At 41.2% G+C, this 20,721-nt stretch overlaps 1 protein-coding gene and 1 pseudogene across 4 annotated transcripts in view; one reads left to right on the top strand and one right to left on the bottom strand.

The window, feature by feature from the left end:
- ILDR1 (immunoglobulin like domain containing receptor 1) overlaps nt 1-14,665 on the top strand; it is a 31,890-nt gene extending 17,225 nt beyond the window's left edge. Inside the window, exons 4-8 of one of the 4 annotated variants that reach the window (XM_032334870.1) lie at nt 233-352; nt 629-775; nt 7,027-7,158; nt 7,377-8,200; nt 12,167-14,665. In XM_032334870.1, the coding sequence (XP_032190761.1) occupies nt 233-352; nt 629-775; nt 7,027-7,158; nt 7,377-8,200; nt 12,167-12,208 (1,265 nt within the window). In that variant the 3' untranslated portion in view covers nt 12,209-14,665. The other 3 variants (XM_032334887.1, XM_032334864.1, XM_032334880.1) reach the window with 3 other exon arrangements.
- An 896-nt stretch (nt 14,666-15,561) lies between these two features.
- On the bottom strand, nt 15,562-19,061 carry LOC116585503 (annotated as a pseudogene).
- Nucleotides 19,062-20,721: the final 1,660 nt, after the last annotated feature.

Raw genomic sequence — 20,721 nt, 5'->3', positions numbered from 1 at the left:
GTCCAAAATCCATTCATAGTACCTGGTAGGGCTCACTGAATTGTCAGTTGTACCATCATTGTACTGTGTGGAGAAAGAGGAGGGTCTCAATAAAAGGACTTGAGGCCTACCCCTGCACTATGAGGGGCCCTCTTAGAGTGTGGAAGGACGGTGTTGGGTCTTTAAAAGCTATAGTTCAGAAACCCAGGCCCTCTCCTTTAACCCCTGGCACTTTCTCCCTCCCTTCCTGTAGGAGCAGATCTGGTGATTAATGAAGTGATGTGGTGGGACCATGGAGTGTATTATTGCGCCATTGAGGCTCCCGGGGACACATCAGGAGATCCAGATAAGGAGGTGAAGCTCATTGTCCTGCGTAAGTGCTGCTGGAGCTTTCTCTTAGCCACCCCATCACTGTGACACTTTCACATGCAGAAAAAAGAACAGAAGCAAGCAAGCCCAGGTTATTGTTGGATTGCCAGCCTCCAAAGTTCCCTTACAGCAGCTAAACCTTTTTTTTTTTTTTTTGGCCAGTATTTGATTGAATGTAATCCGTAGGTCGAGAGCTGTATTTATTAGACCTCTAGAACATTAGACCTGGAAGCTCTCACCGGCATGTTTACTTAGCTTGCTGTTGGTGTCTCCCCTGCAGACTGGCTGACAGTGATCTTCATCATTCTGGGAGCCCTCCTTCTGCTCCTGCTAGTCGGGGTGTGCTGGTGCCAGTGCTGTCCTCAGTATTGCTGCTGCTACATCCGCTGCCCCTGCTGCCCTGCCCGCTGCTGCTGCCCCGAGGAAGGTGAGAGGGGATGGACGAGCCATGGGAGGGGTGATGCTGCAGACTGCTTTCTCAAATACATCAGCCTCACACACCAGGCCAACACCTTGGGTCCTTCCAGGTTCTCCTCCATGCCCTTCTCCCATCACAGGTGCAGAGGTCTTTGACCTCAGCCCAGAAAATGATGCTCCAGGAAGTTATAGACCCAAGGGGGAAGATTTCTGCCTGTCTGCATCCTAGCCTGTCTAAGGTCTCCTTCCAGTTGTTCTGCCTACTGATGGCATTTCCTCAGTGGCCCTGATAAACCTGTGCTTCAGTATTTGCTCCTAGTACTCACCTTGCTTTGAAAGGGAGTGGCTGGAGTGGGTGGTTTGAATGTCGTAGGGAGAGAGGAGGCCACCCCTTAGAGATGGCTTGAAGAGAACAGATAGAGGAGAGAAGTACTAAAGCAGTGGTTCTTAAACTTAAGAATCACCTAGGGCTTGGTAAAACTTTGTTCCTGGCTCTACCTCCAGAGTTTTTCATTTAACTGGTTTTGGATAGGCCTGAGAATTTGTATTCTCAAAAAGTTCTCAAGTGATGTGATGCTGCTGATCTGTGGGCCACACTTTGAGAACCTGTTTTTAGATGAAGGAAGGAGGTTTAGAGGAAGGAGAGACAGAGCAGAAGATCTTGCTTTTAATGTGCTCTTTCTTTTTTTTTTTTTTAAAGATTTTATTTATTTATTTGACAGAGAAAGATCACAAGTAGGCAGAGAGTGAGAGGGAAGCAGGCTCCCCGCTGAGTGGAGAGCCCGATGCGGGACTCGATCCCAGGCCCCCGAGATCATGACCCGAGCCGAAGGCAGCAGCTTAACCCACTGAGCCACCCAGGCGCCCAATGTGCTCTTTCTTTTGGTTGACTGAAATTTGACATTTTAGAACCGAATTATGTCATGTCCTAAAAAATGTGGCTGTGGAATGCCAATCTCTTTTGTAAAAAATTATTCTATAAAATTCTTTTCTTAGTAAATAGATGGCATGGGATCAACTGCTTTAAATGGAGGGAGTTTTGTGTCCTTAAAACCTTTTTTCCTAATATAAGTATTACATTGTAGAAAACTTGAGAATTTCAGGAAAATGTAAAGACTAATCTGAGCACTCAGAGATAATCACTTTTATCTCTCTTATCAGTCTGGTTCATTTGAACAGGAATTTTTTAAAAGAAAAGATAAGGAATTGCTTCTTAAGAAAGAAACAAAACTTAATCCACAATGTCAAGAAGGTCAGTAGCCTGCGTCTGGTTTTTAGGCCTGTGTTCCAGGCTGTCTTACAGGAAAAGAGAACTAACTTATTGGATGTCTGCCATGTATTGGCCCTTCGCATATATTTCCCTAGATGAATCCTCGCAACCCTAGAAGGCTATATCATCTCTACTGAACAGATGAGGGGACTGAAGGTCAGAGTGGTCACAGCTAAATGGTAGCAGTGGCAGTATGGTGTTGAATCCAGGTTCACCTGACTTATGAGTGCCTGAATCTCACACAGTAGAGGCTGCCACAGCCTATACATGGAGACCACAGTTGGCTTGGCAGTGATACCAATGGCTTCCTTAATGAGAGGGAAATAGCAGAGAACTCAATATTGGGCTGTGGAACTCCTTACCTTTCAGGAGCCTGTGGGAGAGATGCCATGGAGAAGTCACTGTCACTGGAGTAGTAATACACAAAAAGAGATGAGAAAATCACTCCCAAGATGTCTTCTTAGAATCCCTAGGTCTGTGGGGCACTAAAAACAGGCAGGACTGGGGACAAGGCCAACACAAATGATAAATGTATCCACTGTTTCAGTAAGCTGATAAACAGGTTCTGGTGGGAGAGTGGTTTCTTCTAAGTTTTTAGAGTTCATTTAGAAGAACTGATAACAAAGAAATGCAGGCCACAAGTAAAGATCCCTGGACCTGAGCAAATGAGGTCTCTTTCAGAGTGAGTCATTACGGCAGACTGTTCTGAGAATTTTGATGACAAGAGGAGAGTACATGGAGGAGGCAGAAGTTGTTAAGGAGAGGTCTTAGATGAGGAAAGAGGTGTGTATGATTGTTGGTTAGAATAAGATAACCCCAAGCATATTTGTAGGCAGAGAACCAAGGCCAGTAGGAAATGACTAAACTGAAGCTTTATGAAGTGAGACAGTCACTGAGCAGGTGGAACAGGTGGGAGTGACATCAGGCATCTGGAGAAAGGACTACATTTAGAAAGGAAAGGTAGGGCAGTCTGACCTCTGGAGAGAGAGAGAGAGAGAGAGAGTCATTAAAATGTGAGGGATGGTGCAAGTATAAGGGAAGCTGAGGGATCTCATACCAGCCTGTCTCGATTTCAGCAACTCAGAATTCTACAGGCAGAAGGGAGCTTGAGAATGGCACTGGTGCTTCTTAACCTTCTCTGACCACAGTCCACCTCCCTAACTTGGTCCCACTTTCCAGTGAGTTAATAGAGGACCAGCGAGGAGAAAAATGAGAATGACAACAAATTTTAGTAACCCTTGGTAATTCACTTAGTGCTGGTAAATGACCCACAGTAGATCTTAAAGATAAAAGTTATTGAAACTGAATCCTAGATCAGTTGCTGGCCATCCTTCCCACAGAACCTCTAGACGTACCCTGTGGTAGGCCACAGGGCACTCTGGGAATCTCTGATCTGTGCCACCCACCTTCCCATCCCCCTCACAACTGAGGGAAGTAAGGCCTAGAGAGACTTCAGCACAATCACACACAGCTTGTTGGTGGCAGATCCTGGACTCTCAATTCCATGCCCAGGGCTGGTTCCTCTTTCTCAAATAAGATGATGTCATCAACTGAGAGTTCATGGGGAGGGGAAGACATGAGAAGAGGGGAATGGTTAAACTGCTCTGACGGGGGCACCTGGGTGGCTCAGTGGGTTAAGTCGCTGCCTTCGGCTCGGATCATGATCTCGGGGTCCTGGGATCGAGCCCCACATTGGGCTCTCTGCTCAGCGGGGAGCCTGCTTCCCTCCCTCTCTCTCTGCCTGCCTCTCTGCCTACTTGTGATCTTTCTCTGTCAAATAAATAAATAAAATCTTAAAAAAAAAAAAAAAAACTGCTCTCACGGAGGGAAGTGGACTTGATAGATCAGTCAAAGGAAGCCATGTTGGGGAGTGCTGTTTGAGGGAGGTCAGTTGCCTGGCTGTGCTGTCAGCACTGGCAGCACGGGGCCGGAAGTGAAAGCTGAAATGGTAAGAGTTCAAGCACATGGGATTCTAGGAAGCTCAAATGGTGTCGCTGAAATGACTAGCCAGTCAAGTTAGAGGGGGCTGGTAGTATGGGAAAAAGTGAAAGGACTGTGTGATCATGGGTTGAAAGAGGGTAAAGAGTGAGTTCTGTAAGAGTGAAGAGGACCCGGGAAGGGCTAGGAAGTCCAGAAGGAAAGCTTCAGAAACCATGGGTGATGCTAGCTGCAGGGAAGGAGAGGTGCTGGTCTCTGGAGGAGGGGGATGTGCTGTGCCATTTCTCTCACAAAAGAGACGTCTTGAAAGAATATGCCCTGGGTTTTCCTCAGAAATGAAGATAAATAGGCCTTTCGTGGTCTGGCCTCCAAATGTGTACTTTTATTTCCTGTGGGGTCTAAGGCAAAATAAGGGACCTTTTGTAACAATTTATTATGACAGTGAGAGCCACTGTCTCTTGGTTGTCTGTCATCTGTTAGGCACGTCACGTGTTTTGCTTCATTTAACATCTGCAACTTTATGAAATAGGTGTTTCCATCCTTAGCTCACAGAGGAGGAGCCTGGGACCAGAGACTATGGAAATTTACTCAAAACCACACAGCTGGTACATGCTGGGATTCATGCTAAAGTCCATCTGACCCTCAAAGCTTGTATTTAAGGAAACTTAACCCTGAGGACCACAGTTCTCAAAAGGATGTTAAGAACTCTCAATACTCAACTGCAGTTGGGCTTCCTGCAGTAGCATTAAGGAGCTTTTTAACAACTTGCACTTGCTTTGCACTAGACTGAAGGAGGGTATCTGGGAGTGGGATCTAAGAATCTGTATTTTTAACTAATGCCTTAGCATGATCAAGGCAGACTTTACTCCACTGAGGTTCATAGATAACGAATTAGGATTCTTTTGAGGCTTAGCTACTTTCTCCATGTCTCTTCTTTTATTGCCTGATTCCCCATTAGGTGAACAGCAGAAAATCCTGACATCCCCATGGGACAAGAGGGCCAGGGAGAAACTCAGAGACTATGTTTTCCACTCAAAAGTTCTATTACAACAGGGAAAGGTGGGGCCCTGGGAAAAAGGGTGTGGCAGCTAAGAAGAGAGCAGGTGGGTTAATCTTTGGAGTATGGAAAATTTTACAGGAAAGCTTATGGAGGATCTGTAAGGGTCTTTATGGAGCTGTCTGTCTGTGCAGAGGATCCTGTTAGTTAAAAAGCGTCATTTAGGGAACAACGTATAAGCCCAACTTTCTCTTTGTGAACTGTGGAATTGGGGGAGTAGGAGAAGGAGGTGGCCAGGATTCAGTTAGAGAGGTAGGGAGTAGGTAGGGTTGTTCCCAACAGAGTCAGATGCCCCAGGCCTTAGAGGCAGAAACTAGTCTGGAGTGGGTTTTGAAGTGTGCAGCTGATTTGGAGAGAAATAAAGCAAGGAGGTGCCACTGTGGAAATTGTGTTTTGTTTCACCGCAGAAATAAAGGGGAGTGGGGACTCAGTGATTTGGCAGAAAGAGGACAGGCTTGGGCATCGGAGAGGCCCAACTATGGGACTTTGAACTGGGAAGTCAACCTCTATGCATCCAGCTTCTTCATCTAATTCCCACATAAGACATTGCTCTGAGGATTATTTAGCTTATGTAAAATGACTGGCACATGTGTAGTAAGCCAGGCATTATGTGTGCAGAGGGTGGCCCAGGAAGGGAGCTGGGGGAGGCACTGGTTAGCAAGAGGGAGAGGAAAGTGCTGTGCACGTGGAATGTCTGGAGTGCTGCCACCTGAAGGTGTGGCCGCTGGGGGAGCTGCTCCAAGTCTGCATCTGCTTTTCTCCAGCCAAGGCTGTGATGTACTGTCCCGGCTGCAGCTCTGGACATTTTTGAGGGCTCAGCAGCAACCACGTTTTGTGCTGGAAGTGTGTTTCACACTGGAGCCACCGGGTCCAGATGGCCACTCAGCTGTTGGCCTCAGAAAATCCCGGACCCTGTGCAGCAGGGGCCAGAATGCCTGTCTTCTGCCCCTCTTACTGTGCCAAGAGGAAGCCCCAGGCAGAGCCCTACTGCTTTAGAGGTGGCCATGAAGCTTGAGGAACACAAGAAGAGGTGAAAGTGTCAAGCCGGGGGCCCGAGGCAGGCACTTCCTGCCCTGAAACACACAAGTACATTTCCTGCATGCATGGATAGACAGAGACCTTGGGAGACAGTTACCTCAGAACAGAAATTCATGAACAAAACCAACTAAATGCTTTTGTTTTTAATTTGCACTCACGGGGTGGAGGGGAGGGAACTGTGGGCTTCACACTAGCTGCACCTGGGGTACTGGAGTGACATGTCTGTGGGTTCCTTGTACTGCTTTTATATATGATTTTTTTTGCCCTGAAGTGTTCCCTTCTTTACCTTCACTGCATCCCTTAGAGGTATCTCCCACTTAGGGAAAACCCAACACTTTCTGAGATAAGGAGAAGAGTAGAAAGGATCCACTGGGATCTACTTCAGCTTTTTGCATCTCTTGCCTCCTCCTACTAGTTCTTCCCTGCAAGGTCTAGAACACCAGCTAGAAGGTTCTTCAGAGTCCTTCCCTCTACCAGTAATTCTGCCCATTGATCTCAACACCTACATCCTTTTTTGGTTTTTTGTTTTCCTTTTTCCACCTTGAGCAGGCAGACCTGAGGTTCCCTGGCAGCCCCGGCCTCACAGCCCCCTCGAAGTCCTTTGTGTCTGCATCTTCTGTATTTGGTTGTGGCTGAAGGCCTTGTTGGTCCAGGACCTGGGATTTCACATATTGCTCATATCCATGTATCTCCCTACATCTTAGGGGAACCTGGGAATGGCAGGATGATGCAATGTTTTCAAGACTGGGGAGTCAGATATTATATATATACTTTCCTGGAGTACATTTCCAGCCCCTTGCCAGATAACCAATGGGTTACTGCTCCTTTAACTCTGACTCCTATACAAGATAGGTTAGAAACTGGCCTCTTAGCAAGGCTGCTGGGTAGAAAGAAGTGAAGTGGGAGGTGTGGGACTTGTCCTGGCTGAGGGTCTGCATTTCTCCTTTTTCCCCTGCAGCCCTGGCCCGCCACCGCTACCTGAAGCAGGCTCAGGCCCTAGGCCCTCAGATGATGGAAAAACCCCCATACTGGGGGGCGGACAGGAGCTCCCAGGTTTCATCTTATCCAATGAACCCGCTGCTGCAGCGAGGTAAACCTTGCCCGAGATTTGGGATGGAAGGGGGCAGAGGGCAAGGGTAGGCACTGGGTCTACATTGGGACCCTCATGACCAATATGGCGGGTGTCTGGGATTGAGGATGGGATCGGGATAGATGCAAGCTGATTAATGGGGCATTCTGGTGCCCTGGTTCTGAGGAGTATGTTTTGGGCCAGCAGTTCTGCATGTTCTTATCCTTGTTTCTATTCAGATTTGTCCCTGCGATCCAGCCTCCCACCGATGCCAATGACCCAGACCACCGCTCACACTCCCATTGCAAATGGTGTCTTAGAGTATTTGGAGAAAGAGCTGCGGAACCTCAACCCAGCCCATCCTCTGCCCCATGACCTCAAAGCCATATCTGGCCAAGCCTGCAGCATGCTGTCCTCTCTGGGCTCTGAGGTTGTGGAGCGCAGAATCATCCACCTGCCCCCACTGATCAGAGACCTGCCGTCCTCAAGGAGGACCAGCAACTCCTCCCACCAGCAATGGCTTACCCCAATTCCCCCTGGACCCTGGGATCCAAAGGAGGGGAGAAGGCAGCCCCACTATTCTGATTTCCACCAGGAGCTTCAGGACCAGGAGCCTAAGCGCTGGGCATTGGAGGCACGGGAGCTGAACCGACTTCGGAGGGGAAGACACCACCGCTCTGGGGTGCACGGGTCCCCTTTGCCCTGGTCAGACAGGGACAGCCTCAGCGACGACCCCTCATCAAGGGAAGCCCATTGGCGGCCTGACCACCCACCTCTCCGGAGCCGGTACCCAGACGGACCCCGCAGGCCCAGACCCCGGGAGAATGTACAGAGGCACCGGAGACGCAGACACCGTAGCTACTCCCCTACCTTGCCTTCTGGCCTCAGTTCCTGGAGCTCTGAGGAGGATGAGCAGGAGAGGCACCCCCAGAGCCGGGGAACCCACCACCACCACAGCTCACACTCCTCTAACTGGCCTGAGGAGAAGCCACCCAGCTACCGCTCACTGGATGTTATGCCAGGCAAGAATGGCAGGAAAAAAGGGAGTGTGGAGAGGCGCTCGGTGAGCCTGGGGCATCTTGCTGCGGGTGGGGTGTGGGCAGAGCGGGGCTTGGCCACAGCTGACACAGGCCACCCCGCCTGCCCCTGATGAGGGTACCTCGTCCTTGAGCTTGCCCTGTAGGCATGGTGAGACCTCTTATCAGAGCTAGAAGGGACCTGTGCCATCCAGAGGGCAGAGGAGGGCTCCACGCTTGATGCTTAAAAAGGGCCTTCTCATCCTCAGACCAGCCCTCCTCACAGTCTCGTGAGGCAGGGTTCCCCCATTTCACAGATGAAGAAACAAGGCCCAGAATAATTCAGCGCCCCTCAGTAGTGGAGCTAAGACTTAAATGCAGGTTTCGTGGCTAAGACTTTACTTCCTGTCATAGCTGCCTGTCTTTACTTAGCAACCCTATTTCCATACCCCAAATTAGACCATGCAGCCTGACAGAGGACGTTTGTGCCACTTCTGGGGATAGCAAGTCAGTGTGCAAGGCCTTGTATTCGAGGATGAGGTCCTGTGAGACCCCCTGGCAAGCATCCTTAAACTGATTAAACAAACAAACAAGCAAATAAAAAACAACTTATATCCCAAATACGAGTCAAAACTTTAGGGTTCTGGAATAGGCAATGTGCCAGTGAGTGCCAGTCATAGCTTACTAAGCTAAAAGGGGTGCAAAGAGGGATCATAAGCATTTTAGGCCTTCATTTTTTTTGAAAGATGTGACCTAAAACATTTATTTTATAATTGATATACTAAAACGACGTGTTCCCTTATGTCACTTTGCAAAATTATGCTTCCATGGCTCAAAAATATTCATGAACTGCCTTCAGAGTCAACTTAAATGAAAACCTATTTCTCTATCTGACCAAAATCCTTTTCTACTTTGCTTCCTTTGAGATAAAAGGATATGTAGTAGGTTCTGAAGGAAGTTCTCAGAGTAGAGAATATTATAGGAAGAATTTTAGTCTCCTACACACTTCCAAGGATGTCTGGAAATGCAAGATTTAAACCAATCCCAGGCATGGAGTGTGCAAAGAAACAGGCACCTTATGGGAGCTATAGTGCTAGCCTTTCTAGATAAGAGCCATGGTGAAAGAGTAATTCATGAGGAAGGTAGCAAAGTTCTGTAGGTAGTTCTAAAATAATGACAGTTCTCATACATGTCCCAGGAAAGAGGCAAAGGCCAGTAACAATGAAATTTAGTAGTATCCTTACTAAGTGGTACCTAACTATGGCCATTGATGCCATATTCCATTTAACCCTCACAGCATCCTGTGAGGTTTATACTCTTGTCTTCATTTTTATAGTGGATACAGTTCTTTCTTCCATGTTATCAATAAGAAAATTACATCCTGGAAGAATGCCTAGAACCAGTTAAAGCCAGGACAACCGCTGCTGCTACTTTAGTCAGAGAGTGACTAGACTGTTTCTTATCTTCATTTTAACAGAAAAAAATGTAATTTGAAAGGCAGTTTTTGGCCCCAAATCCAAACCCTATCTTTGAAATTTTTCTTAACTTGCTTCACTTTAAGTGAAATTATGTGGTTTCTTATAAGTGAGAGTAGGGTGAAAGGAACACTTGCTATGTTCCAGATATTGGGGTAAGCCTTTTCCAAAATTATTTATTTAATCTTTGCAACAATGCGTGAGGCTCAGTGACATTGGATATCATGCTCGACGTCACACAGCAAATAGGCAGTGAAGCCAGAATGTGAACATGGGTGGCCTGCTGACTCTCAAGCCTGTACCTTTTCAGTAACTTTATGCAACCTCATTTGAAAGAAACAAGAACATTTCGGGCAGTGGTGTTTTCCTGTTATATTTCTTCCTGGTAACTTTATTTCTTCTTCATTTTCTAAAAGTCTCACAGCTTCCTTTATCATTAAGATGTACACACCACTAATTCTACCACAAGCAAACCAAATTTTCTATTGTAAAGTTGCTCACAAGATGCAAAGATTTTGCTCAGGATCATTTTGAAGGCCTTCATTGTTTTGGATTTCTCTGAGCTTGTCTCCCAAAGAGTTATCACTTTATCACATTGAACTGTTTACTCATATTCTGAATGAGTACAGGCCCAGGGCTATGGCTGGCTTTAGAAGATTGGTTGGTTTGAAGAGCACAGTGTTTTGTTTATAGTCTGAATTTTGAATGCCTTCAGTGAAGCAAAAGCCTCCAAGGCCAAAGTCTTACTCTTTGCTGCTCTTCTTGGTGGGGCTGGATGCTTCCCATACACTTTTCTCCCTCCCCCTCCCCCCATACACTTTTCTAACCAATGAAGCCTTCAGGAGCTTGCTGCTAACTTCAGAACTTATAATACAATTGGGCCACTAGATGGCAATCTTTGATTATGTATAACGAAGCTTGCGGTTGCTCCCTGAGTTAATAAATGTATCACTATTTTTTAAAATCAATTTTTCAGCAGTTACAGCTTCACCATAACTTTTAACAAAATGCTTATTAAAAATACTTTATTAAATATCCAGAGCAGTATGCATTAATCAAAAAACCTCTTGGCTTACATGGAACCTTCTCTCTGAAGGATACTGTTTAGCAAGTAGATACTGAGGAACAAGGGCTTCCATCCAAAAAGGTAAGAGAACTATTCTCTGCACAGTGCACATGAGAAAATGGGAGTTATGTCGAGGAATCTCCCATTTGACTACAGAATCAGGATTCCAGTAGATATCTGACCTCAGGTCTGGTGTTTTTTTCACTTCATCAAAGGCTACATCCTCAGAAATACAGGAAACTGTAATGTCAAGTTTTAAACTCCTGTGGTTTCAGACTGGGTTGCTCCTGTGTTCCTGGCCTCCTTCAAATGGATTATCTTTCTTTCTAATCTTGCCCTATAAGAAAGGGCTTCCCAAGGCATTTCTGGTTTGTTACAAAGTTGCCCTATACTCTCCTCTTCTAATACAAAAGAAAACTCCTGCATTCCTTCTTCTCCAAGTTAAACTCAAACTTTCAAAAGAGAATCCAAGATTCTTTTTTTTTTCATTTTTCTTGACTTGATTTAATAAAAAAAATTTTTACTCAGTATACTTAATCCTCTCCTTTTAATACAATGTCTATTCCTTGATCATGTCTAGGTTTCTCTTCAGCAAGCCCTGCCCAAGTTTCTTTTGTCCCATTTCATTGCTTTTCTTTGTATCAGAGAATATTCATCCCATTGCATTTTGATTAGAAGCCACGCTCCCTAAAACTCATTTTCCTGATAAAATGGAAACAATTTTTTTTATAGTAACATGAATGTATATACATATACAATGCATTTAACGATAGGTTTTGGGACAGATACCTTGTTTTGCCATTTCAAATAGGATAAGAAAGGTCACATTCATGGACTATAGCTATAGATATTCAAAACTTAGGAATGATCCCCAATAATACATAGTTAGAGAAATATGAGAAACATAGAAACATAGACATTGTCCTTGCCCTGATAGAAAAGTTGAAAAAGCCAAAGGATCAAGCTGAAGAAAAGTCACTGAGTTTGGTCAGAAAGAGATAATGATATTTAAAAAATAACTTGAGAGAAATACTAAGGTATAAAGCTCAACTTTTTAGAAAAGGGCCAAAAAGGAATGGTTCAAGAGAATATGAATAGGAAAAGAAGAACTGGGCCATGTCTTCATGAACAAATGGTAGGGAGATGGGCTGACGAATGGACAGGGTCCTTTTTTCAGTCTAAGGGAGATCTGAAGGTGTTAAAGTCATCAGGAGGCAAAGTGAATGAGACTGTAAGAAATTTTTAAACATTAAAGGTATTTGAGGAACGCTCCAGGAAGTTATGAAAGAAAAGAAACCTAAGCCTGGGGAAGAGACTGGCTTCATGAGGAGTCAAGAAGTATTTTTTAGGTTCAGTTATGTTATCCCACAACTCACCTAGGATTTGCACCAGGATCAAGTGAACCTTGTATGTTGTATGCACAGACAATAGATTCCCCAGCTGACTGGATTCTTTTGTGTTCTATTCCCCAGGAGAGAGACAGCTCCCATAGTGGAAGGAGTGTGGTCATTTAGTCACCTGGCACAGCGCTACATCTTTGGCTACTCCTCAGCTCTCACATGTCATCAACATCACCCAGATTTCCAGCTGACTTGGGAGGGACACTGCAAGTCTCTATCTTGCAGATTCTGAGAACAAAATAGAAAAATATTAAAAACCAGAGTTTGAGGAATTAATGACTGTAGTGTTAGCCTTGGCTCACACTCTGCACATTTAGAGTATCTAACTTGTAATGGACTCTAATTGGTTTGTGATCTTTCAGGAAATTAGTAGCCCAAGGCTTCAACTAGGTTACAGAGCTCAGAACTATGGCCATTCTCAAAGTGAGAACTCAGGAATCTTTAAGAGGAAATCAAACGTGTTTCAGGTACAGGAAATTTATTGAATATGGAAATTTCCACAGAAACTTGTCTGTATCTCTATAACATACCTCCATTTTAGGAGTCCACCTTTCTACACCCCATGCCCAGTCCTGAGTGTTCCTGAGGGTCAAGTCAGAGATGGAACAGGAAATACTCTCATGGGTTATTTAGGCAAGTGTGGAAGATCATTAAGAAGCAGTTATACACCAAACTTATCTCTATCCCTTATTTTCTCCTCCCCCTCCTCCTTTTTTTTTTTTTTTTTTTTGGCCTACATCTAATTTATATATCCTTACATATTATGTATCCACTAAAATCACTATACATTCTTCTTGGGAACAACATAATATACAAGTAAATTAGAAAGAAAATATACTGACCTAAGGATTCTGTCCCAAATTAATACTTACTTTGGTACACTTGACTGAACTGAGTTTTCTTCCCTACTAAAGCTCAGAGAAGAGCCAGCTTGGCTCTTCTTGGATAGTTTGGAGTTACCTTGGACTTGGATAGTTTGGAGTCACCTTTCTCCTGGCACCGCTCAGCCTTGTAGAGTTGAGATTTTCCAAGCAGAAGCATCGAGGTAGGTCTGGCCACTGAGAGAACCCCAGGAGGAGAGGACTATGCCCTCTCTATAGTAAGCTCTACTACTCCCTCCCATTTTCCCCAATCCCTTCGCTGGTTTCATGAATCCATCTGTGCTTTATGTAGAGATGCTCCTTGAGAAGATTGGAAGGAGATGGTGTGAAAGGAGGGGTGTGTGTGTGTGTGTGTGTGTGTGTGTGTGCGCGCGCGCGCATGCTCCTCAACAGTATCTTTATGTATATGGCCTTATTCTCAATTTAGATTCTATTGTGTTGACACATTCGTTTTTTCCCCCCAGCCTCATTAATTATATCCAGAGAAAATAGATTAAATGCGTGCATGAGGCAAAGATTACTTTCAGATTTTTGATGTCTATAATGTAACTGGGTCTAAAATAGCAAAACAGAAACAAAAATAAAAAATTTTAACAGATAAAGAAGACATAAAATTCAGTAGGCGAGGGTCTTCTGGTCTGGACAAGATGGTATAGACTTTTTCCTTGCTCCTTCCCACTAAGCATAAACCCTGGAAATGGCATGAGAAATAGGCAAAGGAGAACTCTAAAGGATGCTAAGAAAGCAGCAAGGTGGTTTGGGAACTCAGGGTGTGAGGCATAACACAGAGGCAGGGTATCTTGAATCCCCCAACCAAAAAAGAGAGACACCCAGAGCTGGCATTTCCCAACTTCCCACCTAACAAAAGAAGGTAATAGCTCATTCCTCCCCCCTGGATTTAGTGGGAGTCGCTCTGACAACCTCGGGCAATGGGGACCATCTAGGAACCCTGCCAAAAATAAGTGACCAGGGGAAGTACGCTCCTTCCCTGTTAGGCCAGAGACTCTTCCATGGAGAAGTACTATGGTGAGTAGGAAGAACCAGTAAGAGGCTCAGATAAAGTGAGTAACCCAGCTGAGAAAGCTCTTTGTTCCCATGGACCAGAGAGTTTCTTCCACTGCCCAGAGATAGTAGTGCTGACTACAAAACCAGGAAAAAGGACCTGACACAGCTAACAGCTTGAGCCTGGAAGCCACTTTGTTTCCATGAAACTGATACTCTCCTCCCTGGCCCAGATTAACTAGGGTAGCAGGGGAACACCAAGAGAAAGATTTCTACATACTCCTCACCAAGAGATATCTAGCAACCTAGCCAGGGGAAATTCTGTCTGTCACCTCAGGCAGCACTGACAGAGACCAGAGTGATCCTTAGCAGCACCATGTACCTCAAATAGACCAACATAACATCACAAATGTTCTGAATCATTAAACTGCCATTGGAATCATGGCCTGCAAAAGTAGGTGACAACTTGTATGTTGAACCTAATAGGTTCAACATAAAATAAATAAAATAAAATAAAAAATAAATAAAATAAAATATTAAAATAGGACCCAGAGTATCCTAACATAATAGACAAAATGACCAAGATACAAACCAAGAACCAAGAAAATCACAACTTGAATGAAAAATGAAATCACCTGATGCCAACCTGATTTGAATCAGATGTTGGAATCATCTGATAAGAATTTGAAGGCAGATATTATAAAAATGCTACAACAATCAATTACAATTCTCTTAAGAAATAGAAAATCTCAAAAAAGAAATAATAATTGTGCAAAAAAGAAAAGGGAATTACAAAACTGAAAAATACAAAGCTCAGAAATTAAAAACTCACAAGATGAGCTCAACAGAAGAGTGGAAATGGGAGGCTACAATCAGTGAACATGAGGACAGAACAACAGAATTCACTCAATTTGAACAACAAAAGAAACTGGAAAAAATGAACAGAGTCTCAGGGACCTGTAAAACTACAACAGAATATCTAATATCATTGGAGTCCCAGAAAGTAGAGGAGAAAAGTAGGGATGAATGAGTATTTGAAGAAATAATGGCTGGGAACTTCCTGTATTTGATGAAAGACACCAACTTAGAGATTGAATGAACCTAAAAGCTAAATGAACCCAAACAGGATAAACCTAAAGGATCCATGACAAGATACATCATAATTAAACTTTTTTTTTAAGATTTTATTTATTTATTTGACAGAGAGAGATCACAAGTAGGCAGAGAGGCAGGCAGAGAGAGAGAGGAGGAAGCAGGCTCCCTGCTGAGCAGAGAGCCCAATGCGGGACTCGATCCCAGGACCCTGAGATCATGACCCGAGCCGAAGGCAGTGGCCCAACCCACTGAGCCACCCAGGCGCCCCCATAATTAAACTTTTAAAAAAGGACAAAAACTCTTGAAAGGAGCCAGAGAGAAACAAGGCTTTCGCTGTAGGAAACACCAATTTAAGTGGATTTGTTATGTAAAACCATGAATAAGGAAAGGGCAGAATGTGTTTTGTTTTTTAATTTAATTCAATTTTATTTTATTTTATTTTGGGGGGGATCGTAAGTCAACATTTTAAGTTTTTTATTTTTTTTTAAATTAATTTATTTTCAGCATAACAGTATTTATTATTTTTTCACCATACCCAGTGCTGAAAGAAAAGAACTGTTAACCACAGTTCTCTATCTGAAAAAGCTATTTTTCAGGAATGAAGGGAAAATAAAGACATTCATAGATGAGTGAAAGTTAAGATTCTGTGACTAGCAGACCTACTGTGAAAAGACTGAATTTCTCCAAGCAGAAAGGAAATGATAAAAGAAGATAATCAAGAAGAAACAATAGAAAGAACAGAAATATGAGTCCATACAATAGTACATTTCCTTATGAGTTTTATAAACAGATTGAAATAAAAATTATAATACTAATACTCAAAACAATGATATTTAAAGGTGGAAAGGTAAAGAGACCTAAATGGAAGTGAAGTTTCTATACTTCATCTGAAGTGGTAAATGTTGATACCAGGACATCATTATAATTAGCACCCACAGCAACCACCATAAACATTATACAGAGAGAAAAACTCAAAAACATTACTCAGCCATCAGAAAGGATGAATACCTACCATTTATATCAACATGATGGAACTGGAAGGATTATGCTAAGTGAAATAAGTCAAGCAAAGACAATTATCATATGGTTTCAATCATATGAGGAACAGAAGGACTAGCTTGGAGCACCATAGGGGAAGGGAAGGAAAACTGAATGGGAAGAAATGAGAGGGAGACAAACCATGGGACAAACCAGGAAACAAACTAAGGGTTATAGAAGAGAAACAAATGTAGAAGAATTGAAATCATACAAAATGTGTGCTCTGACTATAATGGAATCAAACTGGAAATCTATAACAAAGACAACAGGAAACTCTTGAAACACTTGGAAACTAAGCAAACACACTTCTAAATTACGGACAAAAAGGAAGTCTCAAAGAGAATTTTAAAAGTACATAGAACTAAATAAAAATGAAAACACAACATATCAAAATATGTAGTATCTAGCTAAATCAGTACTCAGAGGGAAATTTATAACACTAAATGTTTACATTTAAAATGGGGAAAGATGTCAATTTCTGTAATCTAAGTTCTTAATTCAATAAACTAGAGAAAGGAGCAAAACAAACCCAGAGTAAACAAAGATATGAACTAATATAAGAACAGAAAATAAAACTGCAAATAGAAAACATTACCAAATAACTCAAGAAACAAGAAGCTTGTTCTTCAAAAATATCAATAAAATTGATAAACCTCCATTAAGACTGACAAAAACAAAATACTTACTATCAATAATCAGGATGAAATAGGAAATCTCATTCTAGATACTGCAGCCAGTATAAAGTAAATACAAAAGTATAAAATAAATAATAAACATAAATAATTATCATATAGTTATTAAGCAATAATTATAAATAAATAATGAGAGTATTACCTATAACTTTATGCTCATAAGTATGGTGGCTTAGAAGAAATGAAATAATTCCCTGAGAACCACAAACAGCCAAAATTCAACTAAGATGTAATTAATCATCTCCAAAGTTCTATAGCCATTAAGGAAATTGAATTTTTTTGGCTTTAAGATTCTTTTATATTCAATTTGTTCTACTTTCACATCATGTCCGGTTTACTGATACAGGTAAGTGACAATTGTAGAAGCCTGGATATCTCTCAACACAAATGAAGGAATAATGTTTGTTTTCAAAACATTATATGCTCCGATGGAGGAACCTGGGTTAATGTAAAAATTTTTTAATGCTCATATGCTTCAAATTTGTGCATATGAGATAAGAGTGTCCACATCAAACTACCTCTGTAACAGGGCTTAAGCTGGCTATATCTCCCATGGGATGACTTGATGTCCATATCTCCCCATGGAATAACCTGATGCCCATATTTTCCCATAGAAAATATGCCCATGAAGCAAACTGATTTTGAACTGCCCAGCAGTTACAACTTTCTGTTCTAGATAATTCAGATTCTCATTAAAGTCTCTTCTTACAATCTGAGTATCACGGGTCAAAGTCTTGAGATAGTCGTAGCTGGTTTTGGTCCAAAGTTTCCAGCACAGAGAATGTTGAATCTTTCCTGGCATCAGCAGTTTTTTTAGCTGGCAAACTAATATGGGGTATGCAGGTCTCTTTTTACCAACACCAACATCCTGTCACTGGGCTCCACTCAGTCACCACAAGTGCTGCCACCTCAGGAAACTGGATTTTTAATTAAAAGCTCTCTGAAATGAAATCTCCAGACCAAGTCAGTCTTACTAGAGAAGTCTAGCACAACTTTACAAGTATAATTAACACTAACTTTATACAATTTCTTCCAGAAGAGGAGGACATACTCCCTGCTCATTTAAGGAAGACAGCACAAAGTCATTGCAAGTCATTACAAAAAAAGAGAAAACTATGAACAAACATCCTTCCTGAACTTAGATGTAAAAATCCTTAACAGAATATTACCAAATATTTAAATATACAAAAATAATTATACACCATGAACAAGTGGGAGTTGGTCCCTATACATAAGCCTGTTCCCAGCATAGTAAAAACAATCTTGAAAGATGAAATTGGAGGACTTATTCTTTCCAATTTTAAAAATGTACTATAAAGCTATAATAGTTAAGAGAGTGTGGTACTGACATAGTATAGACATATTGATCAGTGGAATAGAATTAAGAGTCCAGAAATAAATCTTTACATTTATGGTAAATTGATTTTTTACAAAGCTTTTTAGGCAATTCTGTGAGGGAAGGATTGTCTTTTCTACAAATGATGCTAGGTCATTTAGATAGCCACATGTAAAAAGATGGATTTAGAACCCTCATACACATGTAAATAATTAATTCAAAATGGATAACAGTCTAAATGTAAGATTTAAAACTGTAAAACATTTAGAGAAAAAGAGAGAAGAAAACCTTTATGTCCTTGGATTAAGTGAAGAGTTCTTAGTATGACACCAATAGCATAATCTTTAAAAGAAAATAATTATAAGTTGGACTTCATCAAAATTTAAGTTTTGTACTTCAAAAGACACCATTAAGGAAATAGAAATACAAACCACAAACTTAGAGAATATATTCACAAATCCTTGATAAAAATACTTCTAACCATAATCTATAAAGAAATCTTACAGCTAAATAAGACAAATGACAAAATTTTTAAAAATAGACAATGTTTGAATAGAGATTTCACAAAGGAAAACATAAAAATGGTTAATGAGCACATGAAAAGATGTTCTAAATAATATTACTATCATTACTATCATAATAATACTATCACTACAAATTAAAACCACAGTGAGACACCACTTCATACCCACTAGAATGACAATAAGGAAAGAGACAGACAATAGTAAGTGGTAGCATAAATGTGGAAAAATGGAAACCTTCATAGTTGCTGATGGAAATGTGAAATGATGGGGCTGCTTTGAAAGACTTTTGGCAATTAAAAATGCATATTAGACATAAATTTACCACATAACTCAGAAATTTCACTCTGTTATTACCTAAGAGAATTTATCTACATAAAAATATATATAAATATTCATAGAAGCCTTATTTATAATAACAAAAAAGTACAAAAAATCCAGATTTCCATCAACTGGTGAACAGATGAACAAAATGTGATATAGCTATACAATGGAATTCTATTCAGTAATAAAGAAAAACAAAATACTGATGAATACTACAACATGGATGAACTTCAAAAATGTTAAGTGAAAGAAGCCAGATACAAAAGACCACATAGTATATGATTCCTATTTATATGAAATGCCAGAAAAGGCAAATCTGTACAGACAGTAAGTAAGTTAGTGGTTGCCTAGGCCTGGGCTTGGAACAGGAATTGACTGCAAATGGACAGGAGGTTTCTTTCTGGGGTGACAGAAATGTTCTAAAATTGGATTGTGGTGATGGTTGCACAATTTTGTAAACTTACTAAAAATCATGAAATTGTATGTTTATAATGTGTGAATTCTATGATATATACTATATCTTAATAAAAATCTTAACTATAGTAGGTCAAACATCATTACAAAATGTGTTTTCTGATATACAATGAGTGATAGAAATCCTTATAAAATGTGTTCGTATAAATGATAATTTTAATTTTAAAATTTTTTCTTTTCTAACAGAAAAAGGGAAATTGAAACAAAACTGGAAGAATTGTTAAACTTCAAATATTTCATTTGAAGAGATTTTATTTTTGAAAAGAGCCCTCCTGGATTTTGAAAAAAGAGAAAGGAAAATGTCGAGCAGTTGGAAATCATTGTGCTTTAAAACCCCAGGTTTTGAAAGCCCTATCAGATTATGAAAAAAGACAAAGGAAAATGTTGAGTAGTTGGAGTCATTGTGCTTTAAAACCCCAGGTTTCAAATTCTAGCCACTATCACATTCCCTGTAATCTCTGCTCACCTCTTGATTTAGTTTTGTTGTCAAAGTAAACAAAGTTCCCACTTATATTTATTTTTAAAAACCTAAAGAAGATATAATTTTTATTCAGTTATTTTTCAACTCCTACAAAAAGGATACAAAGAAACAGGCATCTTAAAAATCAAAACCAGTTCTGGTCTCAATTCTGTTGAGTAAAATGTTATGCTTCTTGGGGGTAATTTCATGGAGGGCAAAGTTCATTTTAAGTTCAGCTACATCAAGATATGAAATAGCCATAAGAGACTCTTAATCACAGGAAACAAACCAAGGGTTGCTGAGGGGAAGGATAGGGTGACTGGGTTATGGACATTGGGGAGGGTATGTGCTATGGTGAGTGCTGTGAATTGTGCAAGACTGATGAATCACAGACCTGTAAGCCTGAAGCAAATAATATATTATATGTTAATTAAAAAAAAAAAAAGATATGAACGAGCCAGTCTTTCCCTCCTCACCATCTCTACCTACTGCTCGAGCTCTTCTTCTAATAAATAAATAAAATCTTTTAAAAAAAGGAAGCTCAAATTTACATATTTTATTTCTTATAGATGAAATACATTAGTTTGTTTAGATAAATGTATATTTATCATTTTAATATTTATTTTACAATCATAATTCTCTTAATTAGTATTGGTTTTTTATTTAATGCAGGTTCTCCATTCCCAAGTTATTTTTATTCATCTTTTCTTAACAGGACTTCATCATTGCATAGCTTTTGCAAGAGATTCTCATAAAGGCAATTTTACTTGAGTTTGTTCATGTTTATAAAAGCTGTCAGGCCCC

This window comes from Mustela erminea, chromosome 1 (assembly GCF_009829155.1).
Source record: "Mustela erminea isolate mMusErm1 chromosome 1, mMusErm1.Pri, whole genome shotgun sequence".
Taxonomy (NCBI): domain Eukaryota; kingdom Metazoa; phylum Chordata; class Mammalia; order Carnivora; family Mustelidae; genus Mustela; species Mustela erminea.
Note: the sequence above shows the minus strand (reverse complement) of the source record. Positions and strands in the feature narration are given on the sequence as shown.